At 38.5% G+C, this 23140-nt stretch overlaps 1 protein-coding gene across 1 annotated transcript in view; it reads right to left on the reverse strand.

Moving 5' to 3' along the window:
• Positions 1-1861: 1861 nt before the first annotated feature.
• RTN4R (reticulon 4 receptor) overlaps positions 1862-23140 on the reverse strand; it is a 267680-nt gene continuing 246401 nt past the window's right edge. Inside the window, exon 3 of the mRNA XM_089686658.1 lies at positions 1862-3795. Coding sequence (XP_089542784.1) covers positions 2390-3795 — 1406 coding nt within the window. The 3' untranslated portion in view covers positions 1862-2389. The remainder of the gene's footprint in view (positions 3796-23140) is intronic.

Here is a 23140-nt window from a genome sequence, read left to right on the forward strand (position 1 = left end):
AATGATCCCAAACACAAAGCCAAGGAAACGCTCAACTGGTTTCAAAGAAAGAAAATAAAGCTGCTAGAATGGCCCATCCAATCACCCGACTTGAATCCAATAGAAAATCTATGGAAAGAACTAAAGATAAGAGTTCATAGAAGAGGCCCATGGAACCTTCAAGATTTGAAGACTGTGTGGAAGAATGGGCCAAAATCACACCTGAGCAATGCATGCCACTAGTTTCTCCATATAGGAGGCGTCTTGAAGCTGTCATTACTAACAAAAGATTTTGTGCCAAGTATTAAATACATTTCAGTTAGTGTGTTCAATACTTTTTCCCTGTGTCATTCCATTTTATTACACATAACTTAATTTCTGAACTTTCTGAGTGGGCAACTTGAAATAATAATCTTATTTACGAAGCACTGTGTGTATTAGGTTGCGTATTACAACTGAAAATAGTTACTTTCTCACTCTAATCTAATCAGAGTTCCTGACCATTGTTAGCCCTGTCTTTGTCTCGTTTCCATTTCTGCTGACTCTGCTGGGTTCTACCTTCTCACGGTAACCTGCTTTTTACTTTACTGGCTCACTTCGGCATTTTTCTAGGTATTCCTACAAATCTCATTCCTGGATGCCTTTGCTATCTTCAGTATCACCACAGACTTACAGATGTGCTTATATATTTGTATACCCTTGGTGTGTAAAACTGTTAGCCACTTTTGCTGTACCAATGCCACAGAACAGGGCACTTAAAAAATACCAAATAGTAGACAGAAAAGCTTCAAAACATCTGCAACAAAATCATTTAAAGTACTGACAGTAAAAGTAAACAACATTATGATCAAAATCGAAATAGCTATATTTACAGAGGAGTCAACAAGGCCGATGAAGAGAAGAACAGAGCCTTACCTCTGCTGTTTTGGGGACGTGTGAGCTATTTTGTAATTTAGTCAAAATTGATTGCAAGGTGAATGCAACATATTATTAACAAAATTGGAGCAATACTTGTATTTAATGGCCCAAAAGATGTGCATTAGGTACATTTAGGGGAGTGTTTATAAAATATTTGTTGGACAAGTGTCAGCTGACCTATGATTTTCATCTCCATCTAATGATCAAAATGTGGTACATTTTTCTACAATACCTCAATCCAAAAACAGACTGCATTTGGTCACTAGATGGAGCTGATGATCATAGGAAGTTTTAGTATCAGAGAAAATACAGGGGAACATTTGTGCAGCCTTGATGCATGCTTATGACATTTGTGCAATGAATGTTTTATAAATAGACCTGTTAGAATTTGTAATTTTTTATAATACTGTTTTTGTAATGATTGTTTTTGGTTTGAGATTGAACACTAGTTCCCCCAAATTTTAGCAGTTTTCTGATGTTTATTTGGGTTCATATTTCCAGATTGGACCAGGATTCCCTGCATGTACTGCATGTATTGCAGTGAAAAAAATGGATAGCTATACAATTATATTGCACTGGCAAAAATGTATCTTTTCTGGACATTTAACAGGAAGCTGCAATGCATGTTGATTGTTTATTTCAGAAACTACCCTAACTTTGTGTCACATACCCCAAATTTAAAACACTTGAAGAAAAATAAATTGAAAGTTAGCCAGTCAAACAGTTTAGATGAAATTAGGAAAGTAACTGACTGCTAAAGGCCTTTCTTCATTTTTCCTTTTTCTTTAAATTATTACATTCAAAACCAGGAGAACTGAAAACCAGCGATAGGACCCCAACATTTTTAGCTGCTTCCCCACCACAGGGAAAATAAATATAGGTGCAATTCTAATATATTTAGAAGTGTCAAGGACTCCTCAAATTAAAACAATGTCCTTTTTATACTGAAATAAAACTTGGCACAGAAAAAAAAGAACAGATTTATTTTTTACTTAATTCGGCACAGTTAAAATAAAATGCATATCTATATGTGTATACATGGAGAATGTTTAAGTAAATGGATAGCATTCTTCAACAAATACTACCCAGTAACATAATGACAGAAATAATTACAATAAACTCTAAGTCATAAACAGAGCAGACAACAGCATTTTCTTTGCAATGTACATTTTGAATCATTTTTAAGTACAACTTTAAATACAAATAAAGGCTAAACATTCAGGTTTAGCATTTCTTTTCAATCTTTAAAGGAACATATCCTTAAATATATGAGGAATAAAGCAATATTTTTGCACTTTCTGCACTCTTAAGTACACAACCATAAAAAAATAACCAATTACCTTTTGTGAAGCTATTTGTTTATGCACATTTTTGTATATAGTAGCAACGATTTATTAAGGTCACTCATAGTCTTTCTTTGAAACTGCCTTAAACCAAAAATATTTATATATATATAGAGAGAGAGAGAAAGAGAGAAAGTGTGATAGAGAGCTTAAAAGTGCATCTGGTGGATGAAAATCAGAGTTACATATAGAAGATCCATGGTGTGCAAATTCGGTAATCCAGAGTTGGTTCCCGGTTGGTACATTCGACACTGTGATTTTGACTTAACTTTTTTTGAGCAGGGAATCCTCTTTTTGTTTGGGACGGTGGAAGGTTCAACTGAATCAAAAACATTATTTTGATTCAACTTAGTTAAAGAGTTATCTACTTTGCTTGTGAATGTTCCAAAAGGGGAGTAATTAATAGGCTTATATGTTTTGTTTTTTTTAGGGTCAGCATTACCAATGATTTTTGTCTTTGAAATATTTTCTTTGTCTTTGACTGGGATATTTGGCAAGACTCTGCTCGTATGAGAAGATGGGCCAGACTTAGCATTTGTTCCAGTAATTAGGGATTTATCGACTGGAGGTTGACAGCAGCTGTCTGCAATCTCTTCGCCCTTGACTCCAAATAGGCCTGTTCTCATTTGATGGAAAGAAGTATTGGCACATCCATCAAGATCTGTGATGACTAGTTTTTTAAGGTCCTTCCCAGCAAGGTTTGGTGGAACATAACACTCCAGCTCTGATGATGAGCCTTTGAATGCTTTCAACCAGTTCCACAGGGATTTAGCTCTGCAGTCACAGATCCACTGGTTTGCATTTAAACGTAGATATTGAAGGGAGACTAAAGGTGACAGTATTTCTCCCTTGAGAATGGTTAAGTTGTTACTAAACAAGTAGAGAGTTGTTACTTTCTTAAGATCATGAAAAGTTCTGCGATGGACATAATCCAGCCTGTTTTGATGAACCAGTAATCTGTCTAAATTTATGAGGCCACTAAATACATTTTCAGATAGGGTACTGAGTTTGTTACCATGAAGAAATAAGTAAGTGAGGTTCCCCAGATCCACAAATGTTTCATCATGCAAGAAATAAAGGTTGTTATCATGAAGATAGAGGTACTGCAAAGAGAAAAGGCCTTGGAAGATTCCAAGAGGTAAGTCCTGCAGACCACAGCGATTGAGGTGTAAAGTATGTAAGTGAACAAGACCTCGAAATGTGAGCGGAGCGACAGATCTGAGGTTATAGTTGTCACTCATGTCTAGTTCTTCCAGTTTTGTTAATCCATAAAGTGCTCCAGACTCTATATGACTGATATTGTTTGAATGGATCCATAGAATAGTAAGGTTCTGGCAGGAGGTGAAGCTAGTTGCCCTTACAAATGTTATTTTGTTATTGTGAAGAAAAATACGCTGAGTCTGTGTTGGAATGTATAAAGGGATGGCAGTCAGTCTTTGCTGTGAACAACTGAAGGTGATTTTCGGTTCATTGTAGCATAGGCAGGATTCCGGGCAACATTCCACTTTAAATATGTAGATTATGCAGCAAGTAATGAGTAAGAGCAGCTTAGCGCCTGGAAAAGAAATGATAGAAATGTGTTAATGTACTTAATCTTAATCTATTGTTCATACTTCTATATAGATTATGATAGCATTTGCAAATTAAGTTACTATATTATTGTGCATTCTTGAGTAGTGCAAAGGTTTTTAGGTATTTTCAGAATATCATTTACTACTTGGTTAAAAGGGTCACTTTACCTCTGCTACATAAAGTATCTAGTCCTGAATAAAACAGTAAAATAATCAATCTTATATTTTTTGTTTAGCTTTGTATTTGTTTGATATACAGTATATTTAAAGGCATTTAAAATTGTTGCTGTGCCCTACCAGAAAATGTAATTTGATTATTGGCATGTCAATAATTAACTAACCAATGTTTAACCACTTCAAGTCCGGACACTTTCACCCCCTTCCAGTCCAGGCCAATTTTCAGCTTTCAGTGCAATTGCACTTTGAATGCCAATTGGCGGGCATGCAACACTATACCCATATGAAATTTTTAGCATTTTTTGAGACAAATAAAACTTTCTTTTCGGGCTCTATAATAACTACTGGGATTTTTTATTTTTTTGCTATATAAATGAAAAAGACCAAAAATTTTGAAAAAAAAGTGTTTTTCTTATAAAATTTTGCAAATAAATAATCTTTCTGCATAAATTTTGGCCAAAATGTGTTCAGCTATTTTTTTTATTTAAAAAAAAAAAAAAAAACCCAAATTAGTTTACAAAGAAAAATATTAGAATTTTTCAAATTTTATTTCACATTTTTATTTTATTTTTGTTTTTTTTTACATACTCTCACCCTAGCAGTACAGTGTCACCATAGTACTACTTGTAGGGGGTGATGAATTTTTTTTTTTTTTTTACACTGATTGCTTTTATACCCACAACGGCTGTAAAAACAATAATTTTTCTTTCTCACTGGCTGCATTCCTGCAGCCATTGAGAAATACTGTTAGAGCTGTGATTGGCTGTTGTGAATAGCCTTGTACCATGTGACCTCTGTGATCATTCACAGATTTCACAAGTAGTAAACAATGATGTCAGGAAGTGACATCTTGTTTGCTACTGTTCATGTGATCACTGATTGGCCAATCAGTGATCACTTGAATCTGGACCTCACACAGAGGTTCCGTACAGTGATCTGTGTTGATCTGTGGACACAGTGGGCACAGATCACGGTGTTGCGCGCTCCCAGGGGGTGCGCACAAGCAATGAATGCAGGGGATGTTTAGAAACGTCACCCCACATCGGCAGTGCTCCCATCCGGCTGTTTATCGGCATGGGCCTGATGGGAAGAGGTTAAGTATACACAGCATTAAAATTGTCTTCACATGTCCTACATGACAGCAAGCGGAATTTGAACATTATCAATTGGGCACAGTGGAAAATTTAAGACCATAAGTGCTTTATACAGAGGAGATGATCAGAATAATGGATTAATCAGAAACATTTATGGAGATGCTCCTAGAATCATATTTTGCAGTGGCTTAAAATGTTAAAATACCATTTATACCATTAGACCATGCCTTAATCCAGCCATAGATGGATAGAATATCGGCCAGTTTAGCAGAGATTGAATCAACAACAGTGCTGATAACCATGCCCTTGCAACATCTTCTCATCCTACTGTAGTCCAGCCTACATGAAGTTGACAACACTGATCTGTATTCAGGATCAGTGCAGTAGCAATATCATCCAGTCACAGGAAGCTACATAAGGTCGACTTTAATGCCAGGATCATAAGGTACTTGTGAGAATTTGCAAAGGTATGACAGTAAGCAGCACTTTCTTTTTGTAATTGGAGGTCATAGTTCTACATTCAGAGTAAACTACAATGTAATATACCTAACACAGCAGTGATACAAACAACTGCATTCAACTGGAAATTTAGACAGAAGCTACTTATCTTACAAGTATTGTTTTTAACATCAAACCAATACAAACACACAGAGAACATGTAATTTTTTTTTTTTTGCAGAGAATGCTCTGGTTGATGGTTATCTCATTGGCCTTCCCTTTCCAAAATTGGAATGCCTTTTTTATTGTTTGCTTTATGACTATTGCTTATTTTGTGGGTAACTTGGACTGTTCTGTATTCTCATTACATTCTATAATGCCAATAATACTCAAAAATATTTTAATTGTAGTAATACTATTAAAACTGGGAAAAAGAAAAATAGATGTGTAAGTGTAGAATCAGCCCATGGTTACTAATCTCTTTTCATCCTTTATTCTCTGGAAAAAATGAAACAAAGAATATGATATGTAAATAGGGGCAACATCACAACTTTTGTTCTAATCCTCTTTTCTCTAGTTTTAAAATCCAAAAATGTACCCTTTTTTTACCTTGTCAGTAAAACTTGCCACATTGAGATCTCTTTTTGTTGTGGTACAGCAAGATATTTGAGTTATCTACTGTATGTATGTATGTATGTATGTATGTAACATGCTTGCAATTTCATCCAGAGCTAGTCAGCCTCAGACTAGCAATGCACTACTAAACTAATGGAGCTATGAAAACTGTTAAAAAAATGTGTTTCTCACAACAAATTGAATGGCTAAAGTAAAACACATCACTTTACTACCAGTTTTCAGACATTAATACTCTAGGGAATTAAAAAAATGATTACTGCAGTTGTACAGGTTTTCACTTCTTACAATAAATAATAATATATAAATAATATAATAAATATCTTTAACGAATGATATAACTGTGAGATTCAATAAGGTGTCTAGTAGGAAGAGCAGAAAATGTCAATAAAATAAGATAAAATAGAGCCTCTCACTAAGTAAGATCCATTTCAAGTGAAACAATAACAGATCCACACCTTTGTGAAATTTATGTTTGTGAACAGAAAATTGTGATTATGCAATTATCACAATATACAATTATTAATGCAGGTAAAACACAGCTTATGGGTCTCTAATAGATTTTTCAGCAGTGTGTTTACCTTTCAAAGTTTTTCACACTGCTAAAGCTAAACTGCAGTTTTAATTTAAAAAATGCAAAAATTAAAACTCAACTGCTCTGCAGTAGTGAAAAGAATTGCAGCTCAAAATGCAATAGTCACTTTCTCCTAGATGATGTACCCATCAGACTTACTGCTCTGCTTCCAGTACAGGCCCTAGTCCAGGTTGAATGATGCTCAGCATCATTCAACCCACTTTCTGTGAGCCCAGGACATCAAGAAAATGCTCTCTGGGCTGCGTCATCAAGCCACTAGGGCAGGGGCGTATTTACCACAAGGCAAACAAGGCATTTGCTTAGGGCGGCAATTTTCGGGGGGCAGCACACAGGAAGAAAGGGCACATGCCGCACATGGACCAGGTGGGATCTGAAAGAGACTGCAGGCTGCTTGATGGTGTATGCAGAGTCTGACTCTTGTTTCCAGGGATATCTGGAGCTGTGAAGGCGAGTGTCTTTTTCTCTTCCTGGGAAGGGGGGGTGGAGGTGGTTGTATGTTAGTGGAAGGCTCTCTCAGGTGGGGGTTGGGGGTAATGTTTGTTGGTCAAAGTCAGGCTCTCTCCACGGTGGGGGGGGGGAAGTTGAGGGTAAGATTGGTGGTGTTGGTTGATGCCAGGCTCTCTCCCCTGGGGTGGGGGGGACTCCAATTTTTTTGTTGCCCAGGGCAGCACAAAACCAAAATACACCACTGCACCAGGGTTTACAGGAGAATGTTCCAGGAAACAGTGCCATGTTTTTAGTCTTTAGGAAAATTAGGATCAATGATGTCAGACAAGGAGGAAGTGGACTTGTGATGCCACACAACCAGACCAAGGACCTTTGGAAAAAGGAATGCATATGAATTAAGAAAAAAATGGCTGCCAAAAATGGGATGCTAATCTAGTATCTTCCGAGAAACTGTATGCTGGTGTATATAAAGAGGGCCTCCGCTAGCTAATTTTATATATAGTCAGGTGATGGGTTTAACAATGTTTTCTTGCATTCAAAACTCTAGGTCCAGACAGGAGTGGCTACTAAAGGGTCAACACACTAACTGAAATATGAACAAATTTTCTGATAAAATGTGCCTTTACCATTATATTCAAGAAATTATTTTCATTGGCCAATTTGTTTAATATCTCATCCTACTATACCAGCTCCAAACATGGGGACAATGAGTGGTGTGGAGACAGAAAAAAACAGAGTGGTGGTACTGTTCCTGATGTTTTCTCACTATTTTCAAAAGCAGGATACAGTTCAGGATCCAAGAGGCATAGTGATAATACCATTGTCTCACATTGCCTGGGATAAATTCTTCCTCTTTTGCTAGAAACAGTCCTCTTTGCACCAAATTAATTCTTCATACACATATCAAATCTGCTAATGCTTCATACACATGTTAAATGTGGATTCTGGTGAGCATTGCAATTGCTATGACCAGATAGAGTGTAAGGGTACTCTTTGACAAGGGCCGCACAGTATCATAAAGGACTCCATCTACCACCTCTGCCTGTGTTTGATGCTGCAGGTTTATTTTAGTATTAACAGTCCATTTGTCAAGCTTTTGAGGGGCTACACCCTTCTTCAAAGTCCAAGAGAAATTGTTCCCGTTGACCTGTGTTTTCCTTATAATCCAAATAGCCAACTGCTTCTTCATGTAACTATAGACAGTATCTTCCATTCTGCATAGGTAATTATAGCTGTATCAGTGTACTTACCCATATGGAAGAAAAATATTTTTGAAATATACTTTTGAAAAATTCTTCCTAAATATATTGACATATTTTTGAAATGCTACAATTTTAGCCATATTCAATATATTTCAATATATATATATATATATATATATATATATATATATACTGCATGTTGAGATGTGTTTCTTCTATTACAAAATATATGAAAAATATTTTTGAAAATATATATTTTTTAAATATATTCTTCAGATTTTTATTTAACATATAAAAAAGTAATTTTAACATTTTTTTTACATATATTTGTAAATGCATTCCACTAGATTTGTATTTTTAAAGACATACAGTATATTTGAAATGTATTTTTAAAAATATTTTTCATATATCTTGTAATAAAAATGAATTTCAACATGCAGTATATATATATATATATATATATATATATATATTGAAATATATTGAATGTGGGCAAAATTGTAGCATTTCAAATATATGTCAATATATTTGGGAAGAATATTTTTAAAATATATTTCAAATATATTTTTCTTCCATATGGGTACAGGTATACCAGCAAAGTTGAATAATGTATGTGATCCTTTTTATTGACTTCAACATTTCATTTTGTAGGAAATGTTTCCAGGGGTCCAGTACTGCTTGGACCAAAAAGAACTGGGTAGACCCCAAAAGCATGTCCTGAATTTTAATTGTTAGTGCATATAATAAAAAAGTATCATGCACAATACTGAAATGTGCACTTATATGGATAAACCACTTACATGTGCTGCAGGTCAAGTCATTTTGATTCTTTCTAACCTAATAATATGCAGATGTTATTCATACAAAGGTTTAGTTTTCAATTTAAAGAATATGTAATTCCAGTATTTCGTATTTCTGATATGTGGCTGCTGTACCATGTACTTGTATGAAAAAGTTCCTTTTGTATAACTTCCTTTGTGTGAAATCCCTGGTGTTCCTGACAGTCAATCCCTTTGCTTTCCTATTAAAAACTGACCACACCAGGCTGGAGTACACATCATGGTCAGTTCTCTAGCTGACCTTCTCCTCTTATGCAGCTGAATACAGAGGGAATGTGATCACTTATAAAAAAAGGGAAAATGTATTTATACTTTTTTGTCTATTTTTTTATATCTATACACAAATGTTTTGCTTGTTAAACTATTTTAAACGTAATGGGCTGTTTTACAAGGTGAGGGTTTACAATCACTTTAAAGCAGAGGTAATAGCACTAGAATACACTGTTCGGCAGAGGAAATTCTGGTACATGCATTTATCCATTTATAAAAATTAAATATTTTTAAAAATTTGTGAAAGTACCATAAACATATCTTCTAACATAAAGTCACATGTTTATGCTAGTCTGCTTCTATTTCAAGGCTAGAAGCTGGAAACACTACAAAGGATATAGTCACATAACAGGAGGGGATTTTTGCTGCAAAATACTTAAAAGGAATAACATGGAAGCTCAGTTCACAAGGATAAACACCAGGAAATGGTCCTTATTTAAAAAAGTGACAGTTATGTTCAGTTGAGTTCAATGAGATTTTGAGTCCCATGGCTGAAAATACAGATCCTTATCCTTGTGTAAAATGAATTTTGAAAATTACAGTCACACTGCTGAAAATAAAGATTCTTATCCGTGTGTAAAATTTCCAGCATTGAGACTACACTGTCAGTCAGCCTCTATGAAGAGTGGGAGATGTACTCATGTTACTGGAGGGGTCTATCTCCATTACACACTTTGAACTGCAGAATGACTGCCATTTTGTTGTTTTGCCACCATCACGGTTTATATTAAAGGATTACTAAACCCACAACAGTAAAATCAGTCTGTATATGCAGTAAAGCATGCTTGTTATACTCACTGTTGAACCTAAGGGGTTAATCCTCTGCATTGTGTAAAAAGGCCATTTGATCCTGATTGCTCTGTTCCTCCCCTTGTTTAAGCAACCAGCTCTTATCTCCTGATAAGACAGACTGAATTTGCACATGCTCAGTTTGGTGTGTATTGCTGGAGAGGCTTTTTTTTTCTTGGGCGAGTACATGTGATCAGCACAGGGCCAGTCAGCACTGCCCAGATGGAGATCAGGGGTTTTGCATCCTCCTAGAGCAGAAAGAAAACTCCTACAAGCTTTAGCTAGTGCTTGGCTGAACACCGATAAAAGCCATAAGACTGCTCTAACCGCTGATGAGAAAAGGTATTTAGCAGTTTATATTTAGTAAAATAATTGTATTTCCACATTCTGTGTACTTTGGGAGACCAGATATAGTGAATGCAGGGTCCTGGGTTTAGTAACACTTTAAAGCGGAGTTCCACTCACTCTGTCAAAAAATAAAAGTCACCAGCTACAAAAACTGTAGCTGCTGACTTTTAAAAAACAGCCACTTACCTGTCCCTCGGTCCCACTGTGTGTCCCCCGCAGCCCGTTTCACCGGCCGTCCTGGATTCCAGGAGGCCGGCATCTTCAGTGTGAGCACCCGGCTGTGAGAGCTTGCGGCTTCACAGCCAGGTACCCACTGTGCATGCGCAAGTAGCGTTGCGCTTCATGAATGGTCCTGTAGTCTTCTGGGTCCTTATTTAAAAAAAAGTGACAGTTATGTTCAGTTGAGTTCAATGAGATTTTGAGTCCCATGGCTGAAAATACAGATCCTTATCCTGTCCCAAAAGACTACAGGGAGGGAGGACACCTTCCTAGGCGATCGGACCGGAAGTGGGAGTGGGTACCTGCCAAATTCGGGTACCTGCTCCCCCCCGCCCCCCACAGGTGCCAATCCTTAATGGGGAGCTTAAAGCCGAATTTCCCCTTTTGGGTGGAGCTCCACTTTAAGTATATCACCGTTTTAGGCAGTGTTTGAATAAAGAACTACTGTTTGTTCAAATATGTAGAAAAAGTCAAACATTTCCATGGAGTGTACTTAGTTTTTCACATGACTATATTTTAGATGTAGAATGTAGTTATACTAGCCCTTATCATAGTAGTATGCAAAAATAGGAATAATACTGTAGATTTCAACGATGTTGTAATAGGTTTGTAATCTGGACCCAGATGTAATGCCCGATATATGAAGACTGACTGATGCAGACCAATCCCGTAAAATTAGGCACATCAGTTAAGATATAGAATACGACAGATCAATAAAAAATGTTTTCTGTTTTAAGAATAATCCTACACAATATACTAAACATATAAAAACATAAAGAAAATAGTTTTCTCATTGAATGCATTGGTAATAGATGTGCATCACAAAGGAATAAAATCACATAAATAAATGATATAGCTGTTAATGTATCTAAGTCTTCAGACAAATCTTTCTGGTTATGTACACATTATAAAGTGTCAGCAAATACCGAAGCAGGCTGCAGTCGTATTGCCCCTGACTACTGTGAAAACTCAATGTTGTGAGATATGCTGGTACATCTTTTTTTTTCTGAACAAAAATGAAACCTGCTGCAACTTTATTTTCCCAATTATCTCTATACCAGTATCCCCTGAGCACCAGCTCACATCCTGTGTTACAATCTTTGGTCCTGACCTACATTTTCTATGGGCTCCTTCTTTTTTTCTCTCTCTAGTTTAAACCTTGTAAAAGGAACAAGGTATTATCTTTGCAGGTTCAGCAGGGTCTCTCTACATTAGGAGGCAATCGATCACTGAGGGAGAAATGATCCGTCTTTCCTTCTTAAAACATGTTTATCTTGCACACATTTCTCCAAGGCAGAAATCAACACAAGTGATAAATAACAATACAGACTCTATAGTGATATATGGTTTATAGACCTAAGTAGTAATATCATGAAGATAGGGGAAACAGCAGTTTGTTCTATACAAACATCCTACATTCTTGAGGGAAATATCTAGCATTTTATATGTATTTTTTATTAAGTTAAAGAAAAAAAAATTAAAAAGTAACATTCATTTTACATTTCTTAAATGAATATCTAATATTTCACATAATTGTTTCATTGTACATTTTCCTGCCAGCAGGTGGCACACTAGTCACGTTTTCATGTGCTTACCAGTCTAACCTTAAAATGGATTTTTCAGTAACCTTACTAGTCTGCGTGAATACATTTTTGATATGCCAAAAACTACAGAAACACTATCCTTTCCCAAAAAATGCCTCCTTTTATCATTAAATGCAGTCCCTGAGCTTCAGTCAAGTGACCATACAAATGATGCCCTTAACATGTCTCTCTGCTCCAGGCAGGAGTAAGCAATCCCTTACCCTAGGTTCACAACTAAGGGGTGGACTGACAACTCATGGGGCCCCCGGGCAATAGGGGATCATCGGGCCCCTGTGTCCTTGCCCAAACTCAAAAAAGCCTATGAAAAAGGTACCAGGGGCATCTCATGGGGCCCCCTACTGACCCCGGGCCCTCGGGCAGTGCCCGAGTTTCCAAATGGTCAGTCCACCCCTGCTGCAGCATTTTGCAGAAACACAGTTAGTCTGGCTGAAAAAAGACAAAAGTCCATCCAGTTCAACCATAGAAAAAAAAAAGTTATAATTCTACACTCACAGTTAATCCAGAGGAAGGCAAAAACCCCAGCAAAGCACGATCCAATTTGCTCCTGCAGGGACAAAAATTCCTTCCTGATCCCCCGAGAGGCAATCAGATATTCCCTGGACCAACTTTACCTATAAATACAGTACAGTCCATTTAACATGATTTTCTATGGGACAGGTTCACATCTCCGAGTTTTCCCCTGGAGCGTTTTTTGCAAAGGGTAAGGGACTTTTTTAACGCAAAAAGTTGCGTTTTTGTTTCTATGGACTTCAATGGAAACGCTGCAGAAAATCATGTATTGCGTTTTTGCTGCATTTTTAATGTGTTTTTGCCACATTTTTGAGGCATTTTGCGTTTTAAATCTGCCTAGCAATAAGAAAAATAGCAAAAAATTAAACCCGCCCTACACAAAAATGCAACACAAAATGGAATGCAGAAACGGCTCAAACGCAACCTGCATAGGTGTAAACATAGCCTTATGCCGGCCATACATGGGTCAAAATTCAACCACTTTTTTGGTGAAAATCGGACCTAAGAACAATCGGGTGATTTTTGCTCTGTTAGTGGGTCAATGGTACCGGCTGATTTTCGTGGTTCCTCCCCTTTTCGGTGATCGAGCATGTTGGAAAATTCGTGAAAAACGACCGATTTTCGACTCAATGATGGTCAAATCGTACGATCGTTTTTTCCGAAAAGAATATGCGCATGAGCTGTGACCTGGAAGGAACAGAAGTTTCCCCTGTTATATGGGGTGAACTTTATGACTTGGTCGGCCCATTTTCGAAATCATTGATGGCACCATCTGATTACCAAGCAAACAATGTTTTCGATTTTCGGACGAAAAATCATTCTAAATTCAACCCATGTATGGCCTGCATTAGTTTCCCTTTCCCCAGACTGCAACATCGTAACTTTGTAGGAAGGCACAAGTTGAAAGACTACAGCAGAGACTGATTTGTGTTGGGCATTTGTGAATTGCACAGGCACCAGGATTTAGTTGAACCAGCTCAACCAAAGTGACCCTGGATGATGCTAGAACAAAATGGTGCCATCTTTCTGTAGAGAAAAGCAAAGCAAAGGCATTGTTAGTGGGGAGTACTGTGATAGGTAAAAAAATAGCTGTAAGCAAAATACTTAAAGTGGTTGTAAAGGCTGAAGGTTTTTTACCTTCAAGCATTCTATGCATGAAGATAAAAAATCTTCTGTGTGCAGCAGCTCCCCCCAGCCCCCCTAATACTTACCTGAGCCACATTGAGATCCAGCGATGTGAAGGACAGCCTCGCCTGTCCCGGGTCTCTGCCTCCTCATTGGCCGAGACAGCAAGTGGGAGCCATTGGCTTCCGCTGCTGTCAATCATACCCAGTCAGCCAGTGAGGAAAGAGAGTGGGCGGTGCCAAGCCGCAGCCACGCGTGTGAATGGACACACAGAGCAGCGGGTGCCCCATAGCAAGCTGCTTGCTGTGGGGGCACCCTACAGACAGGAGGTGCCAGGAAAGCCTGTGGGGGACCCGAGAAGAGGAGGATCCGGCCTGCTCTGTGCAAAACCACTGCATACAATAGGTAAATATAGACATGTTTGTTATTTTACAAAAAAACAAAAAAATACAAAATTAACCTTCAGAATCACTTTAAACAATACTTAGTGTGCACCCACTTAACAAATTAGAAAATATATGCATAGCCTGTATAACCAAACCAAAATTACATACACGGCTAAGGAGTGAGAGGAAGGACTTATCACCAATTGTTGTGTTCAATTAGAAATTGTCACAAAGGAAAAGCTACTACTATCAATAAACTACTTTCTCTAGAAAATCCACAATGCCTTTTAAAAAACCATTGTCATTGGTGTCCCTTACATCAACCGCTTTTGTGCTGCCCTATAGCAGAAATACTGCTACAGGGCAGCACAGGTTTGCAAAATCAAGTATATATACGTGATTTTGCAGTTCCGGGTAGGGGGCCCTACCCGTGCCGACTGTCAATCACCGGTGATTCCCAGCTGGCACCTGGCGATCTCTGAGTATTACCGACGGGGGAGAGACCTGTATGTAAACAATACAGATCTCTCCCCTGTTAGCTGCTGCACTCTGCTTTGTATGGCTCTTCATAACACAGCCATACAAAGCAGTGTGCTTACAGTGTAAAGCATACATAACTCACACAGTAAAACAACACACAGTTAACCCTTTGATCGCCCCTGATGTTAACCCTTTCCTGCCCAGTGCCAATAGTACAGTGTCAGTGCTTTTTATTAGCACTGATCACTGTATTGGTGTCACTGGGGATGTCAGTGACACGAAAAAAAAAAAACCTCTCTAGCAATACACACCAGACTGTGCATGTGCAGAGTGACTCCACACAATATGTCTTATCAGGAGCTAAGAGGGGGACATTGGAAGAAGAGGAGGATCAGAGAAGTCAGGATCAAACTGCCTTTTTACAGAATGCAGAGGATTAACCCCTTAGGTTCCACAGTGAGTATAACAAACATGCTTTACTGCATATACAGACTGATTTTACTGTTTAGTAACACTTTCATTAAAAACACAAAGACAATTAGTCTTTGCAATCGTTTATTTAAAATTCCAATAGATGTAAAAGAGTACTGTGGAAAACGTAAGTCCCTGTGTGTCTGTGAATGCTTTGCCTGCTTGTGCCTATGTGAGACCTAATAACTGTGCAGTTCTCAACCAGGCATACAAACACTAAACCAACAGACACAGGGATTGTGGGATATATAGTTTTCTTCCCAGAAAGTGTCAGGTCTCACACTACAGACATAGGCCATACATTAACCTGTGCAGTGCCATACTGACCCAAATTGAAATTGCTGACAGAGGAATGTTAAAGATTTCCTCTATTATATGCTGTGTGTACAAGGCAACAAATTACATCATGAAACTACCTGGTCAATGCAAGTCTTATGCAGGTGGAAACACAAGGTGCATGTAGTAATGTTACCGTGCCTTTAATTTCATCTTTTTGAGCCTTTTTTGTGAATTTTCAAGTGTGCTTCGGATCACTATTATGTTGAAAGATCCATTTCCACTTTACCTTTTAGATACGATACAGAATTCACAGTTGACTTGATAATGGCAAGCTTCCCAGTCCCTAAAGCAGCAAGGAAATCCCAAACCATAATATTTCCACTACCATGCGTCACATGTGCTAAGAAGTTCTCCTCCTGAGATGCTGTCTTCGGTTTGCCTCAAACATGTCTACTGTTACTGTGGCCAAACAACTCTATATTTGGTTTATCATTCCACAACATATTGTTCTAGCATTCAATGGGATACTGTAGTTTTGCTCTTATGTTCCTTTTGGACATCAAAGACTTTTTCTGGCACACCTTTTAATCAGGTGAAAATTGGTGCAATCTTTTCCTAAGTGTAGATGCATACACTTTGACACCAACTGTTGTAATAGTTATCTACAGATCCTGTAATGAGTCTTGGAGATATTTTCAGCATCAAATAGTCATCTCTTGGGTTAACTTTGATGAGCCAGCAAAGCCTGGACATGTTAGCAGTCATTGGAAATCTACTCCACTAGGAGGATATTTTTGTTTATAGTGAAATGATTGGTTTCAAATAATTTGGGAACCTTTTTAAATTCCTTGCCAGACTTATTGGCATCCACAACTTTCTTTCTGAGGGCCTTAGAGAGCTTGTTTGACCATGTCATGATACCACAAACATCAATAATAAAAAGAACACCAGAAAGGTTTAAATAGAACAGGTTCCACTTGACTACTCGCCAAGGGAGCTCTAATCTTTACCACCTAACCTGGGAGACCTGATACAATTTCATAGGATTGAAGTGGTGGTAAATACTTAGGCAGGCCTTACATGATTAATTTTTTTCTCATTTAACAAGTGAGTTGAATGAAAAAAAAAATAAACCAGTGAACCACTCTTGCTGAGCTGATGTATTTTTCTAGCGATAAGCATTCCAGGCTGGCAGAATACAATAATAAGTGTTGTCAGCTGTAGCCGGTGGCACTGATTGTTTGCAAAAAACCCAACAGGCTGGTTGTACACAAGTTGATCAATAGATCGACTTATGTACAACCAGCTAGCACATACATGGATTGAAATTTGGCATGTCTCTGTAGAAGCAAACAAATTTTGATCCATGAATGGTCAGTTTTATTTTTTTCACTTGACGAATCTGCTATTTCATTACTTAAGATTCTGAGAATGAATATACCATTTAATTGTTTTCTGCTTTTTCTTCCCCCTCTTTCCTTACTTTATGTTTTAACACCTTTATTTATTCAAAAGTTACATAGAACAATATATGCAAGAATAAAGCATAGAAGGGTGTAAAGATAACCAAATATCAATAGCAGCTGCTAGACAACAAAGTCTTCTTATCAAAAATTTGCATATAAAAATAGATTGGAGTTCTCCTTTAAACTGTTAGAGTTCAGTAGGTTTAACTATGAAATATGCATATTGGCTTTCTCATTTATAGTAAGTTAGTTTGTCTGAGATTGACTCCTGGAACTAAGAGGTGAAAGTCTGCTCCCTAAAATCTGTGCATTTCTACCCAGAATTAATCTATTTCTACAAGATGATATAAAGTTGGTGGTGTAATGTGCATTTACACCGGGCAGGCAGCTCACATAAACAGAAGGGCCACTAGGGGCAACTGGGACCACAAAACAGGCCAACCAACCCAATCATATCTTCTTTTTTTTAATCTATTTTTTCTCCTTTCATCATAAAAAACAAACACCAACAAACCATACATGCAATACTCACCACGCAGGGCTTTACAAAACAAAACAAAAAACAAACAAAAGAAAACAAAAAGAAAATGACAAAAAAAGGAGAGGAAATATCCCACCCAACTATCATAACATCTTTAAAACATAATAATATATTAATGGAGAGCTACAGCCATAAAATGACCATATCTATAACTAATAATTGAAACATAATGTATATGGGAACAAAAATATCGTATTTCCCCAAGCGTAGACACCAGTGTCTGAAACAAAAAAAAAAAAATTAAAAATACATAATAAACCTACTCATTACTCATTGAATTTCTTAAAAAATAATGTATGTTTTTCAAAGGAGATAAGCTTGTTGAGATAAAAAATCCAGGTAGATAACGTAGGCGGATATTGGGAGGTCCACCTAAGGGCAATTTGTCTGTGGGCCACAAAAAGTGCCCGCAGAATAGTAGTCACCATCAGGGGCATGTATAACAAAGAATCTACATAGCCCAATAAACAAGTGAGTGGTTCAACAGGAATATTCACATCCAAAAGCCCATTAAGCGTTACAACCACCTCCTCCCAGTATCTCTGGAGTTTAGGACACCACCACAAAAGATGTATTAGAGTACCAAAATTACCACGTTTAGCACAAGCTGGGTCAGACTTAAGACCTCTGGTGTGGAGAAATTCAGGGGTTCTATACACCCCATGGAGAATAAAAATCTGTGTTAATCTGTGTGATGAAGAAAGAGACACCAAAGGGAGAGACTGAAGAATCTTCCCCCAGATTTCCTCTGAAATGGACCCAATATCCTGTTCCCATCCTGCTTTACACAGAACCAGGAACTTCAATAAAAAGGTCTTTAATAAATCTGAATAGATGTCCGAAAAGAGTCCCTTAGTTGATGTTGCTTGAACTATTCTGTCCAGCATCAGGGTGGGGGAAAAAAAGCACTACTGTAGAAGAGAATTGAGCTAGAAACGCATGACGAAGTTGAAGAAACTAATAAAACCACCTTTGATGTAAAAAAACTCTATCCTCAATTGCTCAAACGTTTTGAGCGTTCCATTATCATAATGTTGTACTAATATGGAAAACCCTTGTTCAGGAAGCTTATCATTTCTCCATATTATAGTATATTCAGTGGAATTAGAGATTCCAATCATTTTCTTAGTATCCTCCCACACCTTGCACATTAACGCTATTGTAGGCATGGCAGTTTATGAAACACCCCTCAATGCCCCTTCCAGGACATGCAATGGTGGCCATCCCCTTAAACATATGGGAAAACAGTTGGCAAGCAGCCCTGGGAGGTCTCTCTGTTTCCCACCAAGGGACTGCAATTGAGCCACACAAAATATAGGGTTAGGTACTGCTAATCCTCCAGCATCAATGGGATATTGTAGTGTCTCTAATTATAAAGGGGGGCCTTCTTTATCCAAATTAAATCCCCGAATATGCTATTGATCTTAATAAAAATCGGTAAAGGTATCCAAACAGGGGAATTATATAAAAAATATAGTAGGGGCATCCAAATCATCTTGAGTAAGTTAACATGGCCTACCAAAGAAAGAGATAGCTTACTCCAAGTTTTACTTTAATCTTAAAATCTAGACAACAGTGGTGCAATATTGTCTTGAAATGAATACCCAAAATGAAGTAGATATTATTACCCCCTAATATTTCATGGATGATACAACTCTTAAATAGCAGAGTGTAGATGGTAAGGAAATTATTGACCATTTAAATTTTACGTATCATGTGTTACAGTATATCACCCTTATCTGAAGGTACTGTTTGGATGAAAATTTAATGTTGCCTGTCCAAATATGTTGAAAAGATCAACAATTTCTATGTACTTACTTTTTCATATGACTATAGCTCAGAAGCAGGGGCGGGCTGACAACTTATTGGGCCCCCGGGCAATAGGGGATCATGGGGCCCCTGTGTCCTTGCCCAAACTCAAAAAAGCCTATGAAAAAGGTACCAGGGGCATCTCATGGGGCCCCCTACTGACCCCGGGCCCTCGGGCAGTGCCCGAGTTTCCCAATGGTCAGTCCGCCCCTGCTCAGAAGAGTAGAAAAACTTGAAAGGTGTCTATGGAGGAATACTGTTACCACCCTTGGACAGGGTGCATGTTAGTACCACAGAACACCCCCTCTCCTTCGGGAAAGTGGTCTTGAGGTAGTTGAGAGAGATAGCTGGGAACAACAGTCACCGTAAACAGGGAACACAGGACATTGTCAGCTCACACAATTTCTGGCAGGATCACAGGTATTTTTTATGCACTTATTGAACATATATAACATACATATTTAAATTATACATTTAACAGACCAGTGGGGAGCAAATTAAAGACGATTGATTTTACTGTTTACATACACCTAAAGAAGTATTGGTAACATTTTTAAATCCTTATGCAATCCCCCAGGGGACCTAATGCATGGATCATTTGGCACTGTTCTGATCCAAGCCTTCATTTAGTAAGAAAATTAATTATTGTTCTATGTTTCTACTGGTTTAATTTTCACCCCTGGCAGAAGCCCAATTTACAAGTCTTCCTATTAGAGAGTTACAGCACAGCACTGAGCATCTTTTTATAGAGAAATGCTCTTCTAATCAAATTTTCTATTTTTCATGCAGGATTTTGCTGTCTGTCTGCAGGAGCCAGGAGCTCAGTGTTATCAGGGCGGTGATTGATCTTTTGCAGGCAGAGTAATAACTGGTAGCTTGTATTGCTGTCATTTTGTTGTTAAGAATGGCGAGCACCATCACTCACAATCACACAAGCCTCTAGATATTACTATGACTGCAAAAGACCAATCATTGTCCTGATGACACTGAGCAAAAAGTCAGCCTGTAAATGGGCTACTATGTTTGCAGGCTGCTTCAGACACTGAGTGGGCAGCCAGCAGAGTTAGCCCCTGAATGCAGCCATGAAGCCACTGTGTCTGCAAAGAGTCCTCTAGAAGAAAAAAGATGTCCTACCTGCCAAGGTCCCCTTCTCAGCCAGTCCCCAACATCATCTAGCCACTGTTACCACCTCCTCTCCTCTGTGTGCTGGTCAGGGCTGGCGCTAGACTATTTTGCATCCTAGGCAAGACCACCTAATTGCACCCCCCCTCCAAAAAAAAAAGAAAAAAAGCTTCAAATAAAAATTCAAAACAAAACTCCACACAGAGCTAATCCTTCCCAACATTAGCTCCGTATGGAAACTGACTGGAGAACTGGAAGGAAGCACGGCTTGTACAGCAGCTCATTGGCTGGATACCTCTTCTTTACGGATTGCCTGAAGTTTGCAGGAGACGACTTGGTCTCTGGCCAACATCATCAAATCCTATCTGGGACAGTGACACCAGGACTAAAGTGATGTTTTACACGCTGCTTCTGGATCATTAATAGGAAAGGGAGATCAGTGAAAAGGTGTTTGCTGAACTCCCTTCCTTCTACTGGTGGCACCCACCATCCAGGTCCCAAGGTCTACTTTTGGGAGTGCAGGGAAGCATGGCAGAGCACGGGGGGTGGGGGGGGTGTAAGCGATCTGGAGGCTGCACAGCTATTGGATCATTGACACCTGACAATCAACCTGTCAGACTTACACACACTAAATGAGATGCTTCCTGTTCTTATTTACACTTGTGTTTGAGGGACAGCTAAGCCACACTTTACTGTGCCCTCAATCACTCCCCATTATGCTGCAAGGGGTTTTACACAACACCCCACCGCTGTTGCCTTACTACGGTGGCAGTGCCTTTGCAGCAAAATGGGGAGTGGTTGGGGGATGGTAAAGTGGCTCAGCCATACATTTTTAATGTCCCTTAAACACAAGTGTAAATGGGAGCTAACAGGAATCATCTCACTGTGCTTATGTAATTATGATAATGATCACACAGTACAGAAGGTGCTGTATGTATGTCTGTCAGTGTCTCTGTCTGTGCCTTTAGAAAACAGAAATTGTGAGCTTGCCTTTGCACCGGGTTCCCATTGCTGCCTATGCCCTTGGCCACCTCTCTGTTGAACCAGCTGCAGCTGCTGGGCAACAGCCTTGCCTTTGCCTATCGTCCTCCAGTGGAGTAAGGGATAATCACTCTGCTAGTGAAAGGCTGTGAGCAGGTGGCCGGACATCACTGATCAGCATTGCAAAACACAGCGTGACTTTAGCCACCTGCACACAAAATTAACAAAAGTTTCCTCCTCTGCTCCATGCCACTTGGGCCCCTCTGGTGAACTGATGGGGCCCAGGGAAAATACAATTAATGCTAAAGCTGTACTGCCCTCTTGGTGCTCCGGACCATGCCTGCGCCCTAGGTGGCTTCCTACTTTTCCTAGTGGTAGCACCGGCCCTGGTGCTGGTCCATCACGAACCCCTCAACTTTGTGTAGCTGTCACTCAGTCCGAATTAAAAGTCCATATGCTTGCAACAGAGTGGGCAAACAACAATGGGAGTAGGAAGTGAAGAAAAGCTGTCCAACCACACTGCTCAGCAACCATCACACAGATCAGAACAGGATCGAGTACTTCAAGCGCTAGGTCCACTGGGGGGATTCCATAAGGATTTAAAGTTTGAACTGATATTGCTTCTTTAACAACAGATTTGCAGGGTGTAAAATGCCTTTGTGTTTCATTTAGTCACTCTCCTAGAACTAACTAATGTTAATAGCAAATATGCATATGGAAATATGCTGCATAGTCATTCTTTGAATAACAAGTCTAAACGCTGGTCTTTGAATATAATAATACAATGGCTTACACTACTTGTTTGACATTTGTCTGTAATCTGAAGGGACAGTCTCATTACATATTTTTTCCACGGAGGTTTTGTCCCTGAGAGTGTTTCTGGTTTTTACAGATAACTGTAGAGCACAAAGAAAGTATTTCTGTGCAGTTGATTTGTGCACTTCTTGATATCGGCCTCCACCATTTACTCAAGATGATTTCTTCAAACAGTTTTATTACGGTTATGTGCCATTGTCAGTCATATTACAGAGAGCACATGCTCATGTGTGTCTAGTTTATATTAGAAATGATTTAGACAGATGCATCTGCTCAGTAAAATGTTTCTGTAAATGATACTGAAATTCTAAAGTAATTCTGTCTCAAACCAGTGCAATTCAAACCAAGCATAGGATGAAAAAATGCCTAAGTAAAGGTTATATTCCATTAAAACTGCATGTCGAAAGGATAAGTAGATCTAGAGATATAGGCAGCTCAAAAGTATGCTGGTTGTGACGTTTGCTTCTTAAGTCTGCCTATTGGACCTTTATTGTGACTGGAGACCTTGCTGACCAATAGGGAAACTTGTGACAAGGAGCAGGGGCGAAGTTCAATTTTTATTGGAAATCTTGAGAGTTGCATACTGTTTCAGCAGTCTATAGCTCAGCTCTGGTTATTTTTAAAATTGATTTTTATGGGAAGTAACCTCAGTTTATATATTTTGCAACATAACATTAGACCAGGGGCG

The sequence above is a fragment of the Staurois parvus genome, unplaced genomic scaffold (genome assembly GCF_062004578.1).
Source record: "Staurois parvus isolate SC_StPar_1 unplaced genomic scaffold, SC_StPar_1.0 ptg000404l, whole genome shotgun sequence".
Classification (NCBI taxonomy): domain Eukaryota; kingdom Metazoa; phylum Chordata; class Amphibia; order Anura; family Ranidae; genus Staurois; species Staurois parvus.